This window comes from Mustela nigripes, chromosome 3 (assembly GCF_022355385.1).
Source record: "Mustela nigripes isolate SB6536 chromosome 3, MUSNIG.SB6536, whole genome shotgun sequence".
NCBI classification, from domain to species: domain Eukaryota; kingdom Metazoa; phylum Chordata; class Mammalia; order Carnivora; family Mustelidae; genus Mustela; species Mustela nigripes.
Window position 1 is genome coordinate 135,392,250 of NC_081559.1, and position 20,857 is coordinate 135,413,106.

The following is a 20,857-nucleotide window of genomic DNA, read 5'->3' on the forward strand; positions in this document are numbered from 1 at the left end:
CTGTCAAATAAATAAATAAAATCTTAAAAAAAAAAAGACAATGTTTTAAGTCATTAGTGACTGTCATAAGAGACTACAAAATAAAATTTTTTATCAAAAGATTTATCTTTTTGTTTAAAATATTTTATTTTTTTATTTGACAGAGATATCACAAGTAGGCAGAGAGGCAGGCAGACAGAGAGGGGAAGCAGGCTTCCTGCTGAGCAGAGAGCCCGACGTGGGGCTCAATCCCAGGACCCTGAGATCATGACCTGAGCTGAAGGCAGAGGCTTTAACCCACTGAGCCACCCAGGCGCCCCTATCTTTTTGTTTAAATGTGAACACGTATACTCATTAGTATGTTGCTCTTCTTTGTCTTTGTTGGTCTGTCTTTGTGGGTCTCCCTTACAACCTTTCCATTCTGTCCTTCCCTCTTCACTTCTTTCCTACTACTTCACTTCTTTTCTACTACTTCCCTCAACAAGTTATATAAATGAATAAGACGTTACGTATAAAATATTTATTAAAGATGACTAAGGTATTTTATAGTTCTCTAGCATGTTTTAACTTAGATTTTTCTTGTTACTGCTGTTTTATTGGTTATGTACTTTCCCCCTGCCCCAACCCCCTGAAGTCAATAGTATTAAAAAAAAGTTTCCCGGGGCACCTGGGTGGCTCAGTTGGTTAAGCAACTGCCTTCGGCTAGGGTCATCATCCTGGAGTCCCCGAATCGAGTCCCACATTGGGCTCCCTACTTGGCAGGGAGTCTGCTTCTCCCGCTGACCTTTCTCCACTCATGCTATCTCATTCTCTCTCTCTTTCAAATAAATAAATAAAATCTTAAAAATAAATTTCCCATTTCTAGTATTTCTAGAATCTAGAGACCATGGTGGACAACTTTAAGTCAACTCTAATAAAGACTGCTAAGAGTCTCATTTTCTGTCTCCTTTTCCAAATTTTAATATTGCTTCAGTACTTTACCTACTGTCCCACCTCGCTCTCACCTGCCCTTTTCAGCCTCAAAATCAACCAAATTCTCCAAAATATCCTATCCTGTAGCTTAATAGTCTGACTTCACACCCAGTATACGCTTTGAGACCTCCTGTGTCTTTGCTCAGGTTCCTCTGCTTCCTGTTTGGATGGCCTCTTTGCTCAACCGTAACTATGTCACCTACTATAACCTCACTTTTCTAGAAGAAGAAAGGAACAAAGAAGAACTACAAAAACAACAAAGAAACAATTCATATGACGGCAATAAGCGCATACCTATCAATAATCACTTTATTTTTTTTTTTAAAGATTTTATTTATTTATTTGACAGGCAGAGATCACAGGTAGGCAGAGAGGCAGGCAGAGAGAGAGGAAGGGAAGCAGATTCCCTGCCAAGCAGAGAGCCCGATGCGGGACTCAATCCCAGGACCCTGAGATCATGACCTGAGCTGAAGGCAGAGGCTTTAACTCACTGAGCCACCCAGGTGCCCCAATAATCACTTTAAATGGACTAAATGCTCCAATCAAAAAGACCTAGAGTGACTAAGTGGATTAAAAAATAAAATCCATCTCTATGTTGCCTACAAGAGACTCACTTCACACCTAAAGACACATGTAGACTGAAAGCGAAAGGACAGAAAAAGATATCCCACGCAAATGGAAGCAAAAAAGAAAAAATTGAGGTAGCAATATTTATATCAGACAAAACAGACTTTAAAACAGGACTGTAGCAAGAGACAAAGAAGGGCATGATCAATTCAACAAGATATTCTAAGTATCTGTATACCCAACATAGGAACACCTAAAAATATAAAACAAATATTAACAGGCAGAGAGGAAGAAATTGACAGGAGTACAATCAGAGTAGGGGTACATCAATGATGGATCATCCAGACAGAAAATCAACAGGTTAACTGTGGTTCTGGATGACACTTCAGACCAGATGGTCTTGACAGATATATATACACACAGAACATTCCATCCCAAAACAGCACAAGATACATTATTTTCAGGTACACACGGAATATTCTCTGGGACAAACTGGGTTAGGTCACAAAACAAGTGTCAAAAAATTTAAGGAGACTGTAGTCATATCAAGCATCTTTTCTAATAGTGGTGAGAAACTAAAAATCAGTTACAAGAAGAAAACTGGAGGGGAAACAAGAAAAAAGAAAGCAAGTATGTGGAGACTAAACATTCTACTAAACAAAAAAATGGGTCAACAAAGAAATCAAAGAGGAAAAAAAAAGTACCGTGAGAGCAAGGAAAATGAAAACAAAATGGTTCAAAAACCTTGGGATGCAGCAAGAGCAGTTCTAAGAGATACAGCCCAAACTCAAGAAATGAGAAAAATCTCAAGTAAATGCTTCAACCTTACACCTAAAGGAACTAGAAAAAGAAGAACAAAGTAGAAATTTGTTAAGTTCAAAGTTCAAAGTGGAAGTGAGTTAAATAGAGACTAGAAGAATAATAGAAAAGAGCAATGAAATTAAGAGATGCTTCATTGAAAAGATAAAAATTAGTAACAACCTTTAGCCACACTCATAAAAAAAGGGGTGAGGGGTGGGGGAAGAGGGTTCAAATAAAATCAGAAACGAAAAAGAATAAGTCACCTCTGACAGCAGAGAAACACAAAAGATTATAAAAGACTGATACAGAAGTTTATATTCCCACAAATTAGACTGCCTAGAAGATATGGAACCATTTCTAGAAATACACAATCTTCTAAAGCTGAATCAGAAAGAAACAGAAAATCCGAAAAGACCAATTACTAGTAATAAAATTGAATCAATAATTAAAAAAAATCCAAATAAACAAGAGTCCAGGATCAGATGACTTCCCAGGTGAATCCAACCAAACATTTAAGGAAGAATATCAGCTGCATTCTTCCTTATGCAGCTGATAAGGAAGCTTATTGAGTGATGAATGAATAAAGCTATTCATCTCAAACTATTCCAAAAAAATTGAAATTGAATTTTTCCAAATTCATTCTATGAGGCAGGCATTGCCTTGACACTAAAACGAAACACTGATAAACACTGATGTAAAGATCCTCAACAAAATATCAACAAACCAAATTCAACAATACACTAAAAGGATCATTCACCACAATTAAGTGGGATTTATTCCAGGGATACAAGAAGGGTTCAGGATCTGCAAATCAACCAATGTGATACAGCGCATTAACAAAATAAGGGGTAGAAATCATATGATGTCAATAAATGCAAAAAAAGCATTGACAAAATTAGACATCCCCTGATGATAAATCTCAGTGAAGTGCGTATAGAGGGAACATACCTCAAAATAATAAAGGTCACACATGACATGACAAACCCACAGCTAGCCTTGTATTCAATGGTGAAGACCTGACAACTTTTCCTCTAATACCAGGAACAAAACAAAGATGCCCACTTTTATTCAATGTGGTACTGGAAATCCTTGTCACAGCACGCAGAGAAAAAAACAACATCCAAATTGGTAAGAAAGAAGTAAAACTGTCACTATTTGTAGATGACACGATATTATATATAGACACCTAGGGGGTGCCTGGGTGACTGCATTTGGGGTCCTGGGACAGAGCCCTCAGGCTACCTGCTCAGTGGGGAGTCTCCTTCTCCCTCTGACCTCCCCCTCCCCTCACTCTCTGTCTCTCAGAGGGAAAGGGAAGGGAAGGGGGAAAAAAAGGAGAAGGAAAGGGAAAGGAAGGAAGAAAGAGAAAGGAAGGTAGAAAGGAAGAAATTAATTACTTCCTAGGGTCACCTGAGTGCCTCAGTTGGTTGAGTGTCTTAACTCTTGATTTTGGCTCAGGTCCTGATCATAGGGTCATGAGACTGAGCCCCACAACGGGCTCCATGCTCAATGCGGAGCTTGCTTGTCCCTCTCCCTCTGCTCCTCCCCCTGCTCTCCCTCACATAAATAAATAAAATCTTCATTTAAAAATTAAAAAACAAAAACAAAAACAACTCAAAGACTCCACAAAAAACCCACCAGAACTAAAAAATGAATTCAGTTAGGTGGCAAGTTACAAAATTCTGTTGCATTTCTATACAATAATAATGAACCAGCAGAAAGGTAAGTTGAGACAACTTCCCATTTACAACTGTATTAACCCAAAAACCCCATACCCCCCCCCCACAAAAACCGAAGTAGGAATAAATTTAACTAAGGAGGTGAAAACCTATACTCTGAAAACTGTAAGATATTGATGAAAGAAACTGAAGATAACACAAATGAATGGAAAGACGCTCATGGACTAAAAGAATTAATATGAAAATGTCCATAGTAGTGAAAGTCGTCTACAGATTCAATGCAATCCCTACCAAAATACCAACAGTATTTCTCACAGAACTGGAGCAAATAAAAAATTGCATGGAAGCATAAAGGACCCTCAACAGCCAAAGCAATCTTGAGAAGGAACAAGCTGGAGGTAGTGCCACCACAGATTTCAAACTATTCTACTGAGCTATAGTAATCAAAACAGTATGGCACTGGCACAAAAACAAAGATATCAGTGGAACAGAATAGAGAGTCCATGTTTTTACGGTCAATTAATCTATGACAAAGGAGGCAGGAATATCTAAAGGGAAAAGACAGTCTCTTCAATAAATGGTGTTGGGGAAAACTGAACAACTAACAAGAGAAGAGAACAACTAGCAAGAGAAGAAACTGGACCACTTGCTTATACCATATACAAAAATAAACTCGAAATGAATTAAAGACCTAAATTTAAGACCTGAAACCATAAAAATCCTGAAAGAACACACAACCAGTAAACCATCGGACACTGGTCTTATTAATACACATTTTTAGATTTTTCTCTTCAGGCAACTGCAACAAAAGCAAGAAATAAACAGGTGGGGCTACATCAAACTAAAAAGTTTTTGCATAGGGAAAGAACCCAACAACAAAATGAAAAAAGCAACCTACTGAATAGGAGAAGGTATTTGTTTTTGTTTTTAGTTTTACAGTTCATTTAATGGCAACTGGTAAATCATCAAATTAGCAATGGTTATCTTCAAAAGTTATTACACTTGTTTTGTTGTCATTTCTCAAGGATGATTATAATCCTACAGTCATAGACATTTCCTACATATGATGCATCATGTAAATCAGACATTGGGAAAAAAAAAATCAGACTTGGTTTATCACCAGCACTGATAAAACCAGACCTAGGGAAAGAACAAAGTCTGGGAACACACGCATGGTCTTATTATAGCAAATGGTTAGCCTGCTGTGATTATTACAAAATCAGAACAGTGGAAATATTCATGGTGGGAGAAGATAGAAGATATTTGTAAATGATATATTGTGACAAGAGGTTGGTATCCAAAATATATAAAGAACTCATACAACTTTACACCAAAACCCCAAAATCCAATTAAAAAATGGGCAGAGGACCTGAATAGATGTTTTTCCCAAGAAGACATATAGATGGCTGAGAGGCACATGAAAAGATGTTCAACAACAACAACAGATACCTAACATCACTAACCATCCGGCAAATGCAAATCAAAACAACAGTGAAACAGCACCTCACACCAGTCAGGATGACTAGTATCAAAAAGACAAGAAATAACAAGTGCTGGTGAGGATGTGGAGAAAAGTCTTCCACTGTCGGTGGTAATGTAAATTGGTAAAATCATTGAGGGAAACAGTATGGAGGTACTTCAAAAAATGAAAAATAGAAGTATCACACGATCCAGTAATTCTACTGCTGGACATTTACCCCCAAATAATAAAAACACTAATTCAAAAAGCTGTATGCACCCCTGTTTACTGCAACATCATTTATAACAGCCAAGATACAAAAGCAACCCAACTGTCCCAATGATAGATGAATGGACAAAAAGGATGTGGGGTGTGTGTTTATACCATGTACAGGTATCACTCAGCCATAATAAAGAATGAAATTATGCATCTGAAACAATATGGACAGATCTAGAGAGTACTATGCTAAGTGAAAGAAGTCAGACAGAGAAAGACAAACATTATATGATTTCACATAGATATGCAATCTAAGAAACAAACAAAAAACCAGAAACACTTGTAAAAACACTTGATAATACAATACTCTTTACTGTCAATTCTACATAGTCAGAACAAACTGGTGGTTACTAGAGGGGAGAAGTGAGACAGGGGATGGGAGAAGCAGATGAAGGGGATTAAGAGGTACAAACTTCCAGTTATAAAATAAGTCACAGGAATGAAAAAGTATAGTATAGAGAATATGGTCAATAATACTGCACTTACTTTCTACGGTAAAAGATGATAACTACACTTATCATGGTGAGGCAATCTGTGATATACATAATGTCAAATCATGACACTGTACACCTGAAACTAATATGATATTGTATGTTGACTATACTACAACTGAAACTTAAAAATAATAAAATAAAGGGGCACCTGGGTGGCTCAGACGGTGGAATGTCCAACTTTTGATTTTGCATCAGGTCATAATCTCATGGTTATGAGACTGAGCTCTGCGTCAGACCCTGCATTCAGCGTGGAGATAGCCTGATATTCTCTCTCTCTCTCCCTCCCTCTCCACCTGCCTCCACCCTGCTCCCTCCCCGCAATCAATCTTCACCAGCATTTGTCATCATTCTTATTTCCACTGTCCTCTACAGTTTCCCAGTTAGCTGTCTACAAGCCAATGTCCCTCCAAATGAGTGAAAAAGTTCCAAGGAAAACAATCACGTTACTGACTGATTGTTGGATTCCCACCTAGTGAAGAACAGTATGTCTTGCATATAGGATTTACTCAATAAAACATTTACCAAATGATGCTTGCTTTTGAATGAAATCAACACACGCAGTGCAGTGTCAGAATTACTTTCCTTTAAAAAAAAAAAAAAAAAGATTATTTATTTGGGAGAGACTGAGAGAACGAGTGGAGGAGGGGCTGAGGGAGAAGCAGACTCCCTGAAGAGCAAGGAGCCCGATGTGGGGCTCAATCCCAGGTGGTCCTGGGATCATGACCCGAGCCAAAGGCAGACGTTTATCGGACTAAGCCACCCAGGCACCCCTCAGAATTAACTTCTTTCCATACCAGTAGATGATCAAGAAGAGAAAGGAGGTCTACATTCTGTAGAGTATGGAAGCTAGTTTAAGCCTTGAAATCACAGCTCATGTCATAAACTGCTGAAATCCTAAAGCATTAGGGTACGTTAAATTACTTAAATCCTCCCCATTTGAAAGCTGTTAAATAAACAAAATAACCCCTTCCATATACTTAGGAAAAAGTGGGGGGGGGGGATCCTAAGAAGAAATGACAGCAGGCATTCTACCCCCGCTTGCTAATTTGAAGGATTTCATTAATAATCTGAGCCATTAATTCACATAAAACTATGAAAGTGAATTTATACATCATTAGAAAAGTATCTTTATTAAAAATTGCAATGCCAAGAACATAATGCCAATCATTGACTATATTATCAATGAAATAAAGTCTGATTTATTACTGGATATATGGAAACATGTAACAGTTTCAGGTCTTCAAGAGAAAACTAAGGCCAGTCAGATTCATTCCTGCATTGAAGTAAATACAGATGAGATAAAAACTGTCAGGACTCTGCCCTCTTTAGTTCTCCTTAAAGCAAGATTCTTGAAAATGCCACTTGGGTAACAGGGACAAGCAGGTACCAGAAAGGTCCAGCAGGAGCAACAGAGTCAGAGGGAGGGATCCAGATGTAGTCACACCAACATATCTGTTATGTGTATTTTTTGTTTGACTGCGTAATTGGATAGTTTTTATTTACTTACTTCTACATGAAAAGTAAAAAGAATCAACACTATGAGAACATTAAGGCTTAAAATTGTAACAAAGAATCCAAAATCTAGTTTCAGTAGTGAGTCCCCAGTCCTGAAGTCCTCAGGGAGGAAACCTAGATCTTCTTGGATGATGATTCCAAGTACAGATGTCAGAGGCAATAATAAGAGTAATAACTACTGTTTAGTAAGTATGTGCCAAGGACTAGATTAAGTCCTAAATAAACATTATTGAGCATATGCTTCACAAGAACTTACCCTCCTTTTACAGATTAGGAAGTTAAAACCCAAAGATGTTAAGAAACTTGCATGTGGTCATACAACTGGGGAGAAGAGAGACTGTGTTCATTTTAGATCATAAAGCTTATGATCTTAAAGAGATTATTACACGGATTATTATCTACAAGTGCATGCCCAAGAGAGGCGGAGTTTCCTAACCTGCCTCTGCCATCAACACCCTAAGGTTTCATCACATGCTACCTAACCAAGGCCTAGGAGCATCTCCCCAAAAGCCTGATTTATAGAAATATGATCCCTGAAAGACATCTGATAATCAGAGCCCTTCTGCTTACTTTGCTTCATGACAGCTATTAGCTCAAGCTCAGGCTTCAGCTTGAATGACAATTTCCACTGGAAGAACTTCATGCATTTAAGATGGGAAAAAAAGAATAGGAAAGGAAAACGTATTTTTAATAGGCTCCATATGAACTTTTATAGGCTAAGATTAGATTGTTTCCATGACTATTTTCTTGAATTCTTAATAATCTCATTAGATTATGAATCTGATTCACCTACATTTATAATCCAACCTTCCCACCTCCATGGCTACAAGTGGTATACTGGGAAATACTTAAAAACCCAGCTCTCTGGGGGAAAAATAGTAAGCATCATGATATTTACTACAAATTTTACTCGTATAAAGGATGTACAGCATATAATGTATAATGATAATACAATACTCCTTTACTGTCAATTCTACATAGCCAACTGATTCTTACAGAATGCTTCCATGAATTTTTGCCAAATTCTTGGGTTGCAACCAATCTTTGATTACCACGGATAAAAAACAGTTCCAATATGAATATTGGTTAAAATTTTCATTTAAGTTAACAAGACAAAAATGAAATAATGAAAATGTATGAAGATGCTGTGTGCAGAAATGCAATTGTCAATTGCAAGTGACTTTTTTTTTTGCTGAACTGGATATTATCTTTTGTATATGCACATAATGGCTACTTAATGTTAAAATGTCAGTTGATTAAAAAAATGTCAGAAGGGGGGCACCTGGGTGGCTCAGTTGATTAAGCAACTGCCTTCGGCTCAGGTCATGATCCCGGAGTCCTGGGAGCACCACATTGGGCTCCCAGCTCCATGGGGAGTCTGCTTCTCCCTCTGACCTTCTCCCCTCTCATGCTCTCTCTTTCTCTTTCTCTCTCTCTCTATCAAATAAATAAATAAATAAATAAATCTTAAAAAAAAAAAAATGTCAGAAGGTAATTAACATTTTCTCCATAATTTTCCCCCCCAAAATCTCCCTTACTTTTTAAGTCTAAAATGACAGCCAAGAAACAATAAATCAAGCCTTGATTTCCAGGGTGTCAAGACTGTATTTGCAATCAGCCACAGTGACATTATTGAAGGTGGACTTAGGAAGAGATGCAGAGTGGCCACCACTTCATAGTATTTCTATCATGTAGGTGATTCAAGTTGCCATGAGCCTCTAGTGCATAGATAACAGCAAAATGCAGTAGAAGAATTAGAAAATGATAAATTTAAGTCTTCCTTGGCTTTTTAAAATATAATTTAATTGTAAGTCTATGTAATTTTTTTAAGTCTGTATAATTTTCAACAATGGCTGTGCTCATCATTTGGCTTTAAAAATTCTTGAAACTGAAAAACTGGCTTTCATTGGTTGATATGAGTGATTCCAGCATACCACAGGACCTCACCTTCTTTTAAAATACTTTTTTAAATGTTATTTTCTATAGGGGAAATTCATAAGTACAAAGCAATCTGGGATCCCAATGTTCTCAAAATGGCACTGAAATCAAAACTGTGTCATTAGAGTAATCACAATGAGAAACCAGAATGGTCTTTTATGTAGCCTGTTACTTTTTTTCTCTTTCATTCTTTTTTTTTTTTTTTTTTAAGGTTTTATTTATTTGAGAGCGAGGGATCACAAGCAGGGGTTAGGAGAAGGACAGGGGGAGAAGCAGACTCCCCACTGAGCAGGGATTCGCATACCGGACTCTTATCACAGAACCCTGGATCATGACCTAAGTGGAAGGCAGACGCTTAACCACCTGAGCCACCCAGGCTCAGGCGCTTATTTTTTAAGAGCACAGGAATTACTACTAGGTATTTTCCACAGAAATTTTTATGGAGTTTCCAGCTAAGGAGTGTGAAGTTGGACTAGTAATTCCAGATTAAATCATCTGTATTTTTCATACTAGTTATTCCTCTTCTGTGGAACAGAAGCTAATGCCTCCCCAATTACGAAAAAAGGTTATTCACTATTCATGAACTATTATCGTTAAGTTATAGGAGCCAGAAGTTTTAAACATTATCAGCATCGTCTCAAAACATCAACACCTCCATATCACAAACCTGGTGTAAGGGCCTGAGTCCACAGGATGTGTATCTGCTCTGCTGCCGCGGGGTCCACACAGTGCACGTGCTGTTGGGGGGCTGGGGTCTGTCAGGCATGGGTCTCATAACACGCTTACACAGGAGAAGGCTGACGTACTTCAACAGCTGGCAATTCTCCCACCAAAGTCCCATCATTTCGGTCACTTTAAAATACCCTTTCTCCTCTCTATTTACAAAGTGGATGGGAACTCAAGGGGCAGCTGATGACTGAGGAAAAGCCCTGCATGCCTGGCTCAGCTCCCTGAGATTCTGACACGGGCTGGCGCCTTCAATATGAGCCCGGCTTTCCTGAGGTGGATTCCACCCCCGCCCCCCACCCCAGGTGTATTCTTTAGTGGGTATCCTCAAGCAATCCAGCTGAACTGCTCTAGCACAATTAAGGTTTTACTCAATCTGAGACCTGCGACTGAAAAAATGAAGTTTGGAAACACTGGAAAGATGATGGCTGGACTTAATTTATACCGATCGAAAGGGGGATCTGTTGGGCAAGAAGAACGAGAGAGAAGGGCTTGGGTCTGACTTCTGTGCTGCTCTTGAACTTCAGCTGGCAGCGGAAGGGTCTGCAAAGGCTACGCAGAATTCTCTGGCCTCAGAACCGTACCTTCTTCCAACGACCCTACAGGAAAGGATATTCATAACCCACTTTCCCACGGTTTTTATCTCCCATTCTTCATCTGAAGTAAGAGCTCGCTGAAGACCCTAGCATAGGTAAGGGAAAGAAGGCTACTTTCTGCTTAGTATGAAAAAGATATTTACTGAATATGGGGCACCTGGGTGGCTCAGTGGGTTAAAGCCACTGCCTTCGGCTCAGGTCGTGATCTCAGGGTCCTGGGATCAAGTCCCGCATCGGGCTCTCTGCTCAGCAGGGAGCCTGCTTCCCTTCCTCTCTCTCTGCCTGCCTCTCTGCTTGTGATCTCTCTCTGTCAAATGAATAAATAAAATCTTTAAAAAAAAAAAAAAAAAAGGAAAGAAAAAGATATTTACTGAATACCTACCAAGCCTTCACGCTGACATGTATTGGCTGAGTACATTTACATAGCTCATAATTTCAACAACCGCACAACCTCAATATTATGACTGCTAAATTCTGTATGAGGAAATGGGAGTTTGAGAGAGAGAAAATAATTTGCCCAGGTTCAAAGAGCTCGTAAGTGGCAGACCCAGGATTCATAGCTAGCTTCTGTCTGATTTGATTCTGAAGTCCTGCTGTTTTTAAAAAAACAATTTGTTACACAAAAAATACTTTTAAAATATTAGATTAGAACATGAAAGTGCATCTGTGTTTTTCATTTGGTTTTTAATTTCTGCTTCCCCTTTCAAAACCCATTACTCTGCAAATTAATAGGAACATTATAAGAATAAGACATGACAGGGTGTTTATTGCTTCTGCTTCTTGGGTGGTTGTGGTATGCAGCCTGATGATTAAACCTACAGTAAAAGTATGGCAGAGTCCCAGCGTGGCACATCTTAACGTGTTTTATGGTTGCAAGGGGGAATTACCAAGGTTTTGCAAAACTTTTAAAACCTTGTGCAAGACCTCGATAGTAAAAAAATACATAAGTGTTTTAAAGTGCAAAAGCACTGCCTAACATGCAATGTTCACAAAATTGTATCTTTCAAAATCTCTAGAAGCCTGAAGCAAGCAGCTTGCTTCTCCACCATAATCTCAGCAATGAGAGAAACAGCAATTTCCAAGTACTATGAAACTTTAACCAATTATTTCTCCTAAGAGCTGTTAGAATATTATTCTATTCTTTGCTGGTCTGCCCCCAAAATGGAGAAGATATAAAATGGAGATTAAACTGAGTTTTGATAACTGAGTTTTGGATCTCAAAGGGAAAAGAGGGAAGAAGAAAGAGATGAAGGGAGACCGAGGCAGGAACTGAGAGCAGAAACTCATGGAATGGTGACTGCCGAGTAATAGAACTTTGGTGGCGAAACCAGGAAATAAAGACTGATTTTCAGAGTGGGCTTGTATTAGAAACTGTGTTGTGTACCTTAGGCATGTATTTTTAAGTTCTTAGAAGGCAGAACTACATTTGTAACACTGTTTTATGTAAAACTTAGCTTAATAGTAAATGTATGAAAATGAAAAACGCTATTATGATGATATGCAAATAGGCAGCTAAGATTTGATAACAGATGGGAAGTTTTAGGTCATATACCTACACAAAGACATTATTTTTCTAAAATCTGCCTCTTTTGAATATCACATAAAAGGTAGATAAAAAAAAAAAATGAACTGAGAGGATGCATTCAAAAGCAGATTACAAGAGATCACAATCTCCCTCGCCCCGAAGGAAAGCAGTGTGTGAATACTTTAAGAGTATACATTGGCTCTAAGCACCCAGAACACTGTTCGTACTTGTCTAATACTGATTTTTTTTTTTTGGCACCACTAAGTCCAATGTTTTTTAAAATATTATTTTCTTAAATTTTTTTTTCTTCAAAGAAGAGAGGCAGAAAATTATCTCAAAAAACAAAAACAAAAACAACAAAACAAAACAAAACAAAACTCCAGGAAGAAAGCTGTCATGTTCTGTGTTTCAACTCACAAAAGAATTTTGACTAGAGGCTTGAGCCTTTCAAATCTCTTGTCATTCAGGATATGAAATTCTAATCTAGCGGCATGGCCAGTTGAGGCTGAGACTTAATCAAATATGCTGACTAGCTGAGACAGGAGGTGGCTCACTTCCTTACTTCTGGTTTCCATCTTTAGTTGGCTCCTCACTTGCAAATTATGACAGACCCTAGCTGTGCAGCAATGAAAATTCCAAGGTAGGGGAGGAGAATCAGTGGGCACCTAATTGAGTTTTACTAGATGAAAAGTTACATCACCCTGCCTCACCTCAGTCTCCTCTGTCTTTAGGGAATTGCTGAATTTTATATAAAGCCTATTTATAAACCCCTGCAAGTGATACTTGCATTCATCTGCACTGTGACATCATTTCCTCATCAATAATTTAAACATAAGAAATGGATTAAAGGGACTCTGAAGGGACTTCTCACATATGAAAAAACAGAACCTGGATAAACTCTCCAAAAGATTAATTCAGGCTTCTTACCTTGTTCTTTGATCTGACGAATTTGCTTCACAGTTTCTTTTAAGATTGCACATTTGTCAGGTTTGAAGTTAAAGTTGTCTATATCATTAAAATTTGCAAAAATCAGCTCTGCAAGTTCTTCGATGTATTTATTTTCCTGTTCACGATTACGTTTCTCAGTGCTCCTCTTGGGACTATTAAAAAAAAACAACAACAACATAAGCATGTTAAACAAGTTCTAATATAAAAGTAGCAAACAAAAGTTACTAACCTAAACATGGAAGTACTTTGCAGAGGGAAAAAAACCCCTCAACTTGCCTTAAGTGTTACACGTGTTTTTTCTGAAATCAAACTCATCCCAGTACATGATCATAGATTTACTTGTGTGACTGTTTGCTCTATGTATATCATGTCTTCCACTGGACAGTAAGCTTCACAGTGACAAAGCTCAGGATGATTTGCTCATCACTGTGCTTAATACAACACTTGGCAGAGGCAGGCATCAAATTTATTGTTGAATACACAAAGGAAAAGTTTTAGAAAAGTAAGGCAGATTATGTTATAAAATTTTTAAAAATTTACTAGGGTTAGTAAAAGAAGAAAGGGAACCTAACCTCGTTATAATGGGAATAAATACACTGTGGGGATTTTTGGTAAATCTCCGTAATTTCACAGACTTCTTTAGGATGTTGGTTATCAAACCAAACAATTATTTTTAGATAATGCAAAAAACCACAGTACAGTCAGAAACAAAATGTGAAACTGACCTAGGGTATTTGTTAACTATCCAAGTTGAATGACGTACAAAATATATACAAATGGTCCAAGTTCAACTAAAATATTAAAAAATTAATGCAAGGGGGGCGCCTGGGTTGCTCAGTGGGTTAAGCCACTGCCTTCGGCTCAGGTCGTGATCTCAGGGTCCTGGGATCAAGTTTCGCATCAGGCTCTCTGCTTGGCGGGGAGCCTGCTTTCTTCTCTCTCTCTCTCTCTCTCTGCCTGTCTACTTGTGATCTCTCTCTGTCAAATAAATAAATAAAATCTTAAAAAAAATTAATGCAAGGGAGGGAAAAATAAAAATTGGCAAGATCTTCTCATTTCAGTTTGACAAAATAGCAAGTTCCCTTTGATAATAACAGCATACAGCTCGTTTTTTTTTGTTTGTTTGTTTTGTTTTTTAGTAGAGGGCCCACTAAATGCCATTCAAACTATACAATAAATAAGAAATGTAAGTTGGGGGTGCCTGGGTGGCTCAGTGGGTTAAGCCGCTGCCTTCGGCTCAGGTCATGATCTCAGGGTCCTGGGATGGAGCCCCGCATCGGGCTCTTTGCTCAGCAGAGAGCCTGCTTCCTCCTCTCTCTCTCTGCCTGCCTCTCTGCCTACTTGTGATCTCTCTCTGTCAAATAAATAAATAAAATCTTAAAAAAAAAAAAAAAGAAATGCAAGTTGCTTCGTGTAGCAGCTTTCTGTATTTTTAATATATATAATATCAATTGATAAGAATTTGTAGTCTGTAATACTTGCCTCCGAGTATCAGCTTTATTTTCACCAACTAATAAAGCGGAGATAGAAGACAATTTCTCCATTTCACAGTGGTTACACAACTTGTCCAAGATTACCCAGTGAGTTACTGGTAGAGACGGGACCAGAATTTGTTTTTTTGACATCTCATTTTTATTCCTAGCTTCTCCTTCAGTAGGTACAGGGAATGGCAGGGAATGACTGGGATACCTGGAGGAGACAAGTTCCCCCCTGGACCCCTTAGCCCCCCTCAACTTCTCTTCAGCTCCCTCTCCCCATAAGATGGATGAACACATGACAAATAGGTGAGAAAGGGGAACTGTGGTACAAAGACCTGAGAGCGCTGGGGAGGGGGTCGGGAGGCTCCGCACCCGGCACCAGGGCACCAGGGTGCCAGGGCAGCGAGACACAGGAGAACTGCCTCCGTCAAAATGGTCTTCATTTTATCAAACTGCCTCCTTGAGTGGACTTCCGGGCATTAAAGGCAGTTTGCCAGACAGATGGCTGTGGACAGCCAGGAGGTAGAGGCCACATACTGCACCCGAGGGTTGGGGGCTGGGATGTGCTCAGCAGCAATTTAATAGACTTGTTCTGTTTGGCAGGAAAAGGGGAAAAGGGAACATAAAATATTTTTGCTCTTTCTCCCTCTCTTCCTGTCTTAATGACTTTTCCTAGTCCTCTGCCCTGTTCTTCTCCAGCTGATCTTTTGGCTATTTAAGAGAAGTTGCTGCTTTTACTGAACTTTTTATTTTATTTTATTTTATTTTATTTATTTATTTATTTATTTATTTATTTATTTATTTATTTATTTTTAAAAGATTTTATTTATTTATTTGACAGAGATCACAAATAGGCAGAGAGGTGGGCATAGAGAGAGAGAGAGAGGAGGAAGCAGGCTCTCCGCTAAGCAGAGAGCCCGATGCGGGGCTCAATCCCAGGACCCCGGGATCACGACCTGAGCCAAAGGCAGAGGCTTTAACCCACTGAGCCACCCAGGTGCCCCTAGTGAACTTTTTACATCATTTACATGATTTAAGTAACCAAAAGATTGAAGTCTCTATTCTACCTTTGTTCCCTATTAGACTAGTTCTGATCCCCCAAAATGGGTTAACAACTCTTAAGTGTTTCTTCATTATCCTAAAAAAAATGGTTTATACGAAGGGGTGGTTTATACAAAGGGTAGTACTCAATACTCCTGTTTCACAACTTATTTTTCTCTGTAACAATGTTCTTAAGAGATTCTTTTTATTTTTTTTTTATTTTTTTTTTTTTAGGCAAATATTTTTTTTTTTTTAATTTTTTATTTTTTATAAACATATATTTTTATCCCCAGGGGTACAGGTCTGTGAATCACCAGGTTTACACACTTCACAGCACTCACCAAATCACATACCCTCCCCAATGTCCATAATCCCACCCCCTTCTCCCAAACCCCCTCCCCCCGAGATTCTTTTTATATCAATCCATTAAGCAGCTTCACTCTTTTTCATTGCTGTATTGCATTCCAGATTATGGAGGTATCATAGCTGTTTAAATAGTTCCCTACAGACACTTAAGTTCTCCCTAATCTTCTGCAATTATTAAACAATGCTGTAATAAGTAACTTCAGTGTCTATCATTTTGCCAGTGTGAAAGCATACTCTGGGAAATTCCTAGTAGTGGATTGTAGTTCAAAGAGGATACACATTTATAATTTTACTAGACCATGCTAAATTACCCTGCATGGAGATCAGAGCAACTCACACTTCCATCTATAATATATGACATGGAACTTGCTTTAAATTATTTGTTTTACTCACTGAAGACCCACAATCTTTGTCACCAACTCAAAAAAAATAAATAAAAATAAAACAGTGTAAAATTAACAGCAACTTCTGCTATGGGATCTTCTTATCTTTAACATGTCTTGTGATCTAACAGAAAAAATGTGGAAGACTCAAAATCATATAATAAGCCTGCTTTAACAGTCAAGTACACAGGTGACATCAGAAGCAGCATGAAGCTTTCGTCTTCTTGTAAAGAATAGTAAAATCTGCAACCAATCAGCATAACCAAAATGTAAGCCAAATAATACAGATTCAAGGTTTAACTGTTAAGGAGAAAAACCAAACACAGTATTTTGACCGGCGGGTAGGGTGGAAAGGGGGTGTCAAGTCAATGCTGCACGCATGTGACTTTCATGGGGAATATTGATTCCGTTTCTCTGCAAGTTCTAACCTGGGTCCAAGCTGGTCAGGACATTCCTTGCGCTTTCTTGTCTCTGCCCTGGATGGGTCAGAGGTGTTTTCTCCAATCCCACTCATCTTGAACACATATCAGCAACTAAAACAAGAAATGGGGAAGGGGGGAAGAGAGAGAACAGAGCTGATGATAAAGTGGCTGATCAATTTACCACCAATAAAAGAACTTCAATTTCAATCAGAAATTTGACCACAGTTACTAACACATTGTTTGGATTAATATGCATGTGTAACTCCTAAAGAAGGGGCTCTATTTTTTTTTTACCTTGTTTAAAAATTAAGTGTTCATCAAGGTTCACACTTCAGAAGCCAACAAGCCTACCTTACTGGGCCCAGACTCTTTAAGCAGATGATGTATTTCAGCAGCACCATGAACTACAACCTGCTGGCCCCATGTTTCTGCAGCCAGCCTTCGGTTTCAGGAGTGATCTTGCACCACGGGGAAACTACAAGTGTTGTAAGGGGCTCCTCCCAGTCTCTGTTTGGGGTTGACCAATGTGAAGTGTGTGCTGCAATAGCTCACCCACGACATCCAGCCCTGGGAAGAGGCAGTGCCCCACCACTAAGCTCAATGTTTCCAAATCCACCCAGGTAAAATGGACCCTGGCCCCACGCGAGGCTTCCAGAAGCAATGCTCCCCAAAGAGAGGAGGTAGCTGCTCCTGGTGGAGTCTCCCGTTCCCTCCACCCCTGCAGCAGCTGCCTCGCTGCTCCGCCCTCGGTACCCTCTCTCCGGCAGCTCCAGCTGGCCTTCCTGAGCACACCTCCCCTCCGTGGTTTCCTCTCTCACATCCTGCTGCTCCTGATACCCTCCCTTGGCTAATTCTAGCTGCTATCACCAAAGGTCTTAAAATATCCTTAAAAAAAAAAAAAATAAATAAATAAATCAGGGAACACTACTGACCCTAATGAAGAAAGACAATTACTGGCTCCTGCTTGCTGGGTTCCTTCCAGTAAGAATATAAAAGGACATAAAGTAAGAGAATCAGTTGTGTTCACATGGGTCATCATTAATATAATCAAAATAATATTTAAATACGTAAAGATCAGGGTGACAGAGGTTTAAATTCTACGAGAACTAAACGAAAGAACTAACAAAGACACTGGGGGAATCATGTAGTTGCTTCAGCACACGGTGCTTAATAACTGCTTAGCAAAAGAAAAAAAAATGCAGCCTAAAAAGATGACGTCAGCATTTAAACGTCTTTCTTAGAGTTCCCGTTCTCTGCAGCTTCCCCCTTCCTTCTGTCTCCCCAGGTCTAAAGTCACCTTCGCCCTCCTTTTGCTTTCTATAGTGGCTTTTCTTCCTTTCTAGACTGGAAAAACCGGTTGGAGGGGCAAGACAGTAGAACAGGTCAAGAACTTCAGAAAAAGGCCAGAGAGTAACAGGTTCAGGAAGAAAGGACAAAGAGGAAGGTGGGCTAAGAAAGCAGCACCCAAGACCAGTCACTGTAGCACTGACACATACCCATCAAACTGCCCAGCCTTCACTCTGCAAAATCTGCAACGCTCAGTCTCCCTACAAGCACTCCTTCTGGTCACAGCTCTGATCCAAGGGGGCTGAGGAATGAATTTTCTTGAGAGTCACATGGAAGCAGGATGAAGAAACACTGTATCGGTGAGGGAGGCTGCACCAACTTCACACTATATTCACCAGGTCACAGAGGAGGGGACAATCTGAAAGCTAAGGCCTGAGCTTCCTGCCTTGGGAGCAATGTAGCCAAGTCCCAAGGTCCTGTACCGTGGGCAAAGTTTGGGGCTGATAATAAGTATAATCTGTACTAAGTTATTCATTTAGCATTTACTATGCATCCAGCAATTGCTGGACACAATTTAATCATTAAAACAGACTATGAGGGGCAACTGGGCAGAGCAGCTGTAGCCACGTAATCCGTGTCCCAGCTCTACCACTTGGTTAGCTGAGGGACCTTAAGAAGTTACCTCTTATGGCTTAATGACCTTTTCTGTTAAATGGGGATAATCATTAGCATCTCCAGCCCAGGGCAGTTGAGCAGCTTAGCAAATGGCAGAGCTGGGGTTATTTGTACACAGGGTTACACACTCTTACTTTTAAGGAAGATGTTATGGCGAGGGTCTCCTCATCAAAGAGGCCATTCTTCCAGTAATCACATAAGCAAAGGTCAGGAGGGAGGAGCTGCAAGATACGAACTGTGTGTGTCTCCATGCTTGACTCTTTCCGCCCATCTCAGTGTCACTGTCATTGTCAATGTCACTCATTCACCCATTCATTCACTCATTCATTCAAAGACTGCCTGACTGCCAGTAAATGTCAGGCTTCGAAGCATGCGGAGGAATGTTGTTCTCCAGAAGAAAACAAGGAAAGAGAAGAAATACATCTGTATATGGGAAAAATGGCAATAAGTAAACTTGGTAAAAGTATTCTGTAACAGGCGCACACCCCCATGTACTTTAAGGTCCAAGAAAGAAAAACACTGCTGGCTGGGCTAGGGAGGTACTGAACTGGCCTTGAGGAAGGCCTAGGCGTTCTGATGGTGAGGAAGGGAGCCAGGGCATTGCAGGAGGTATAAAAGGACAATGGGTGAAGCAATAACCTCAACACCAAAACCCTTCTTGGATGATACTCATGAACATTCCTTTTCTCTGTTTCTCTTGGAACCACAATTCTCATGGTTTCACTTATGAGCATGTAAGAGAAAACATTACCCATCCAATCTAAGTAAGCTTTTAACAAGTGACCTCCAGGATTTTCACTGTGAAAGGAGTGTTCTATAAATCATAAAAATTCAAGTAAATTTTTATCATCAAAATATAAAATATATAACAAAATGCCCTCTATAGCAGCTGTATGTATTAAGTCTGTTGATTAAAATGATTATTTGCCCCCCAACGAAGTATCACCATATATATTTAAAAATAGAGTACCATCAGAAAGATCAGGAAAACTTTTTAAAACCATTTGAGCAGACCGTTTATATTTTACTTGAGTCTACTCAACACTTGCTCACAAACCACTCCACTTGCAACTTTAAAAGACGATTAATTTCCTCTTTAAGTAAGTTATTATGGGCTAAATTTTCTCTTTTATTATGTGATGGTACCTTAAACACATTTCCTCAAAAAAAAAAGTTTTATGAACATGCTTACTTATTTCTTTTTTTAAAGATTTTATTTATTTATTTGACAGGGAGAGATCACAGTAGACAGAGAGGCAGGCAGAGAGAGAGGGAAGCAGGCTCCCTGCTGAGCAGAGAGCCCGATGTGGGACTCGATCCCAGGACCCTGAGATCATGACCTGAGCCGAAGGCAGCGGCTTAACCCACTGAGCCACCCAGGCGCCCCGCTTACTTATTTTTTGATGTCTACCCCCTATGTATCTTCCTGAGGCTACGTATACCCAGTGCACACCACCAACCAACCTGTAAACCACCAAAGGAAAAAAAAGGGGTCCGTAGCAATTAGAGGCAGGTGGATGCACTCTGCCAGCCGAGGTCTCAGGCTGGGGATGTTCCCTCTGAAAATCTGCTCATCAACCAGGGAAAAAAGATGAGCCTCTCAGGTGGGGAAGGAAAAAAAAAAAAAGGAGAGGAAGGCAGGAAAGAGAAAAGGAAGGAAGGAAGGATGGAAGGAAGGAAAGGAAGGAAGAACTAGGAAGAAAGGAAAGACAAGAAAGAAAGAAAGAAAG

General features: G+C 39.4%; 1 protein-coding gene and 1 non-coding gene across 7 annotated transcripts in view; both read right to left on the reverse strand.

Annotated features, from left to right (window-relative positions):
- Positions 1 to 20,857, reverse strand: part of NCOA2 (nuclear receptor coactivator 2) — a 303,539-nt gene that overhangs the window by 90,601 nt on the left and 192,081 nt on the right. For all 6 annotated transcript variants that reach the window (XM_059394696.1, XM_059394697.1, XM_059394699.1 and 3 more), the window contains exons 3-4: positions 17,172 to 17,276; positions 13,455 to 13,627 (exon numbers count right to left, since the gene is read on the reverse strand). In XM_059394696.1, the coding sequence (XP_059250679.1) occupies positions 13,455 to 13,627; positions 17,172 to 17,257 (259 nt within the window). In that variant the 5' untranslated portion in view covers positions 17,258 to 17,276. The remainder of the gene's footprint in view (positions 1 to 13,454; positions 13,628 to 17,171; positions 17,277 to 20,857) is intronic.
- LOC132014784 (small nucleolar RNA SNORA72) lies at positions 5,110 to 5,241 on the reverse strand. Its single transcript, XR_009403424.1, has one exon. It is a non-coding gene; the product is annotated as a small nucleolar RNA SNORA72 (small nucleolar RNA).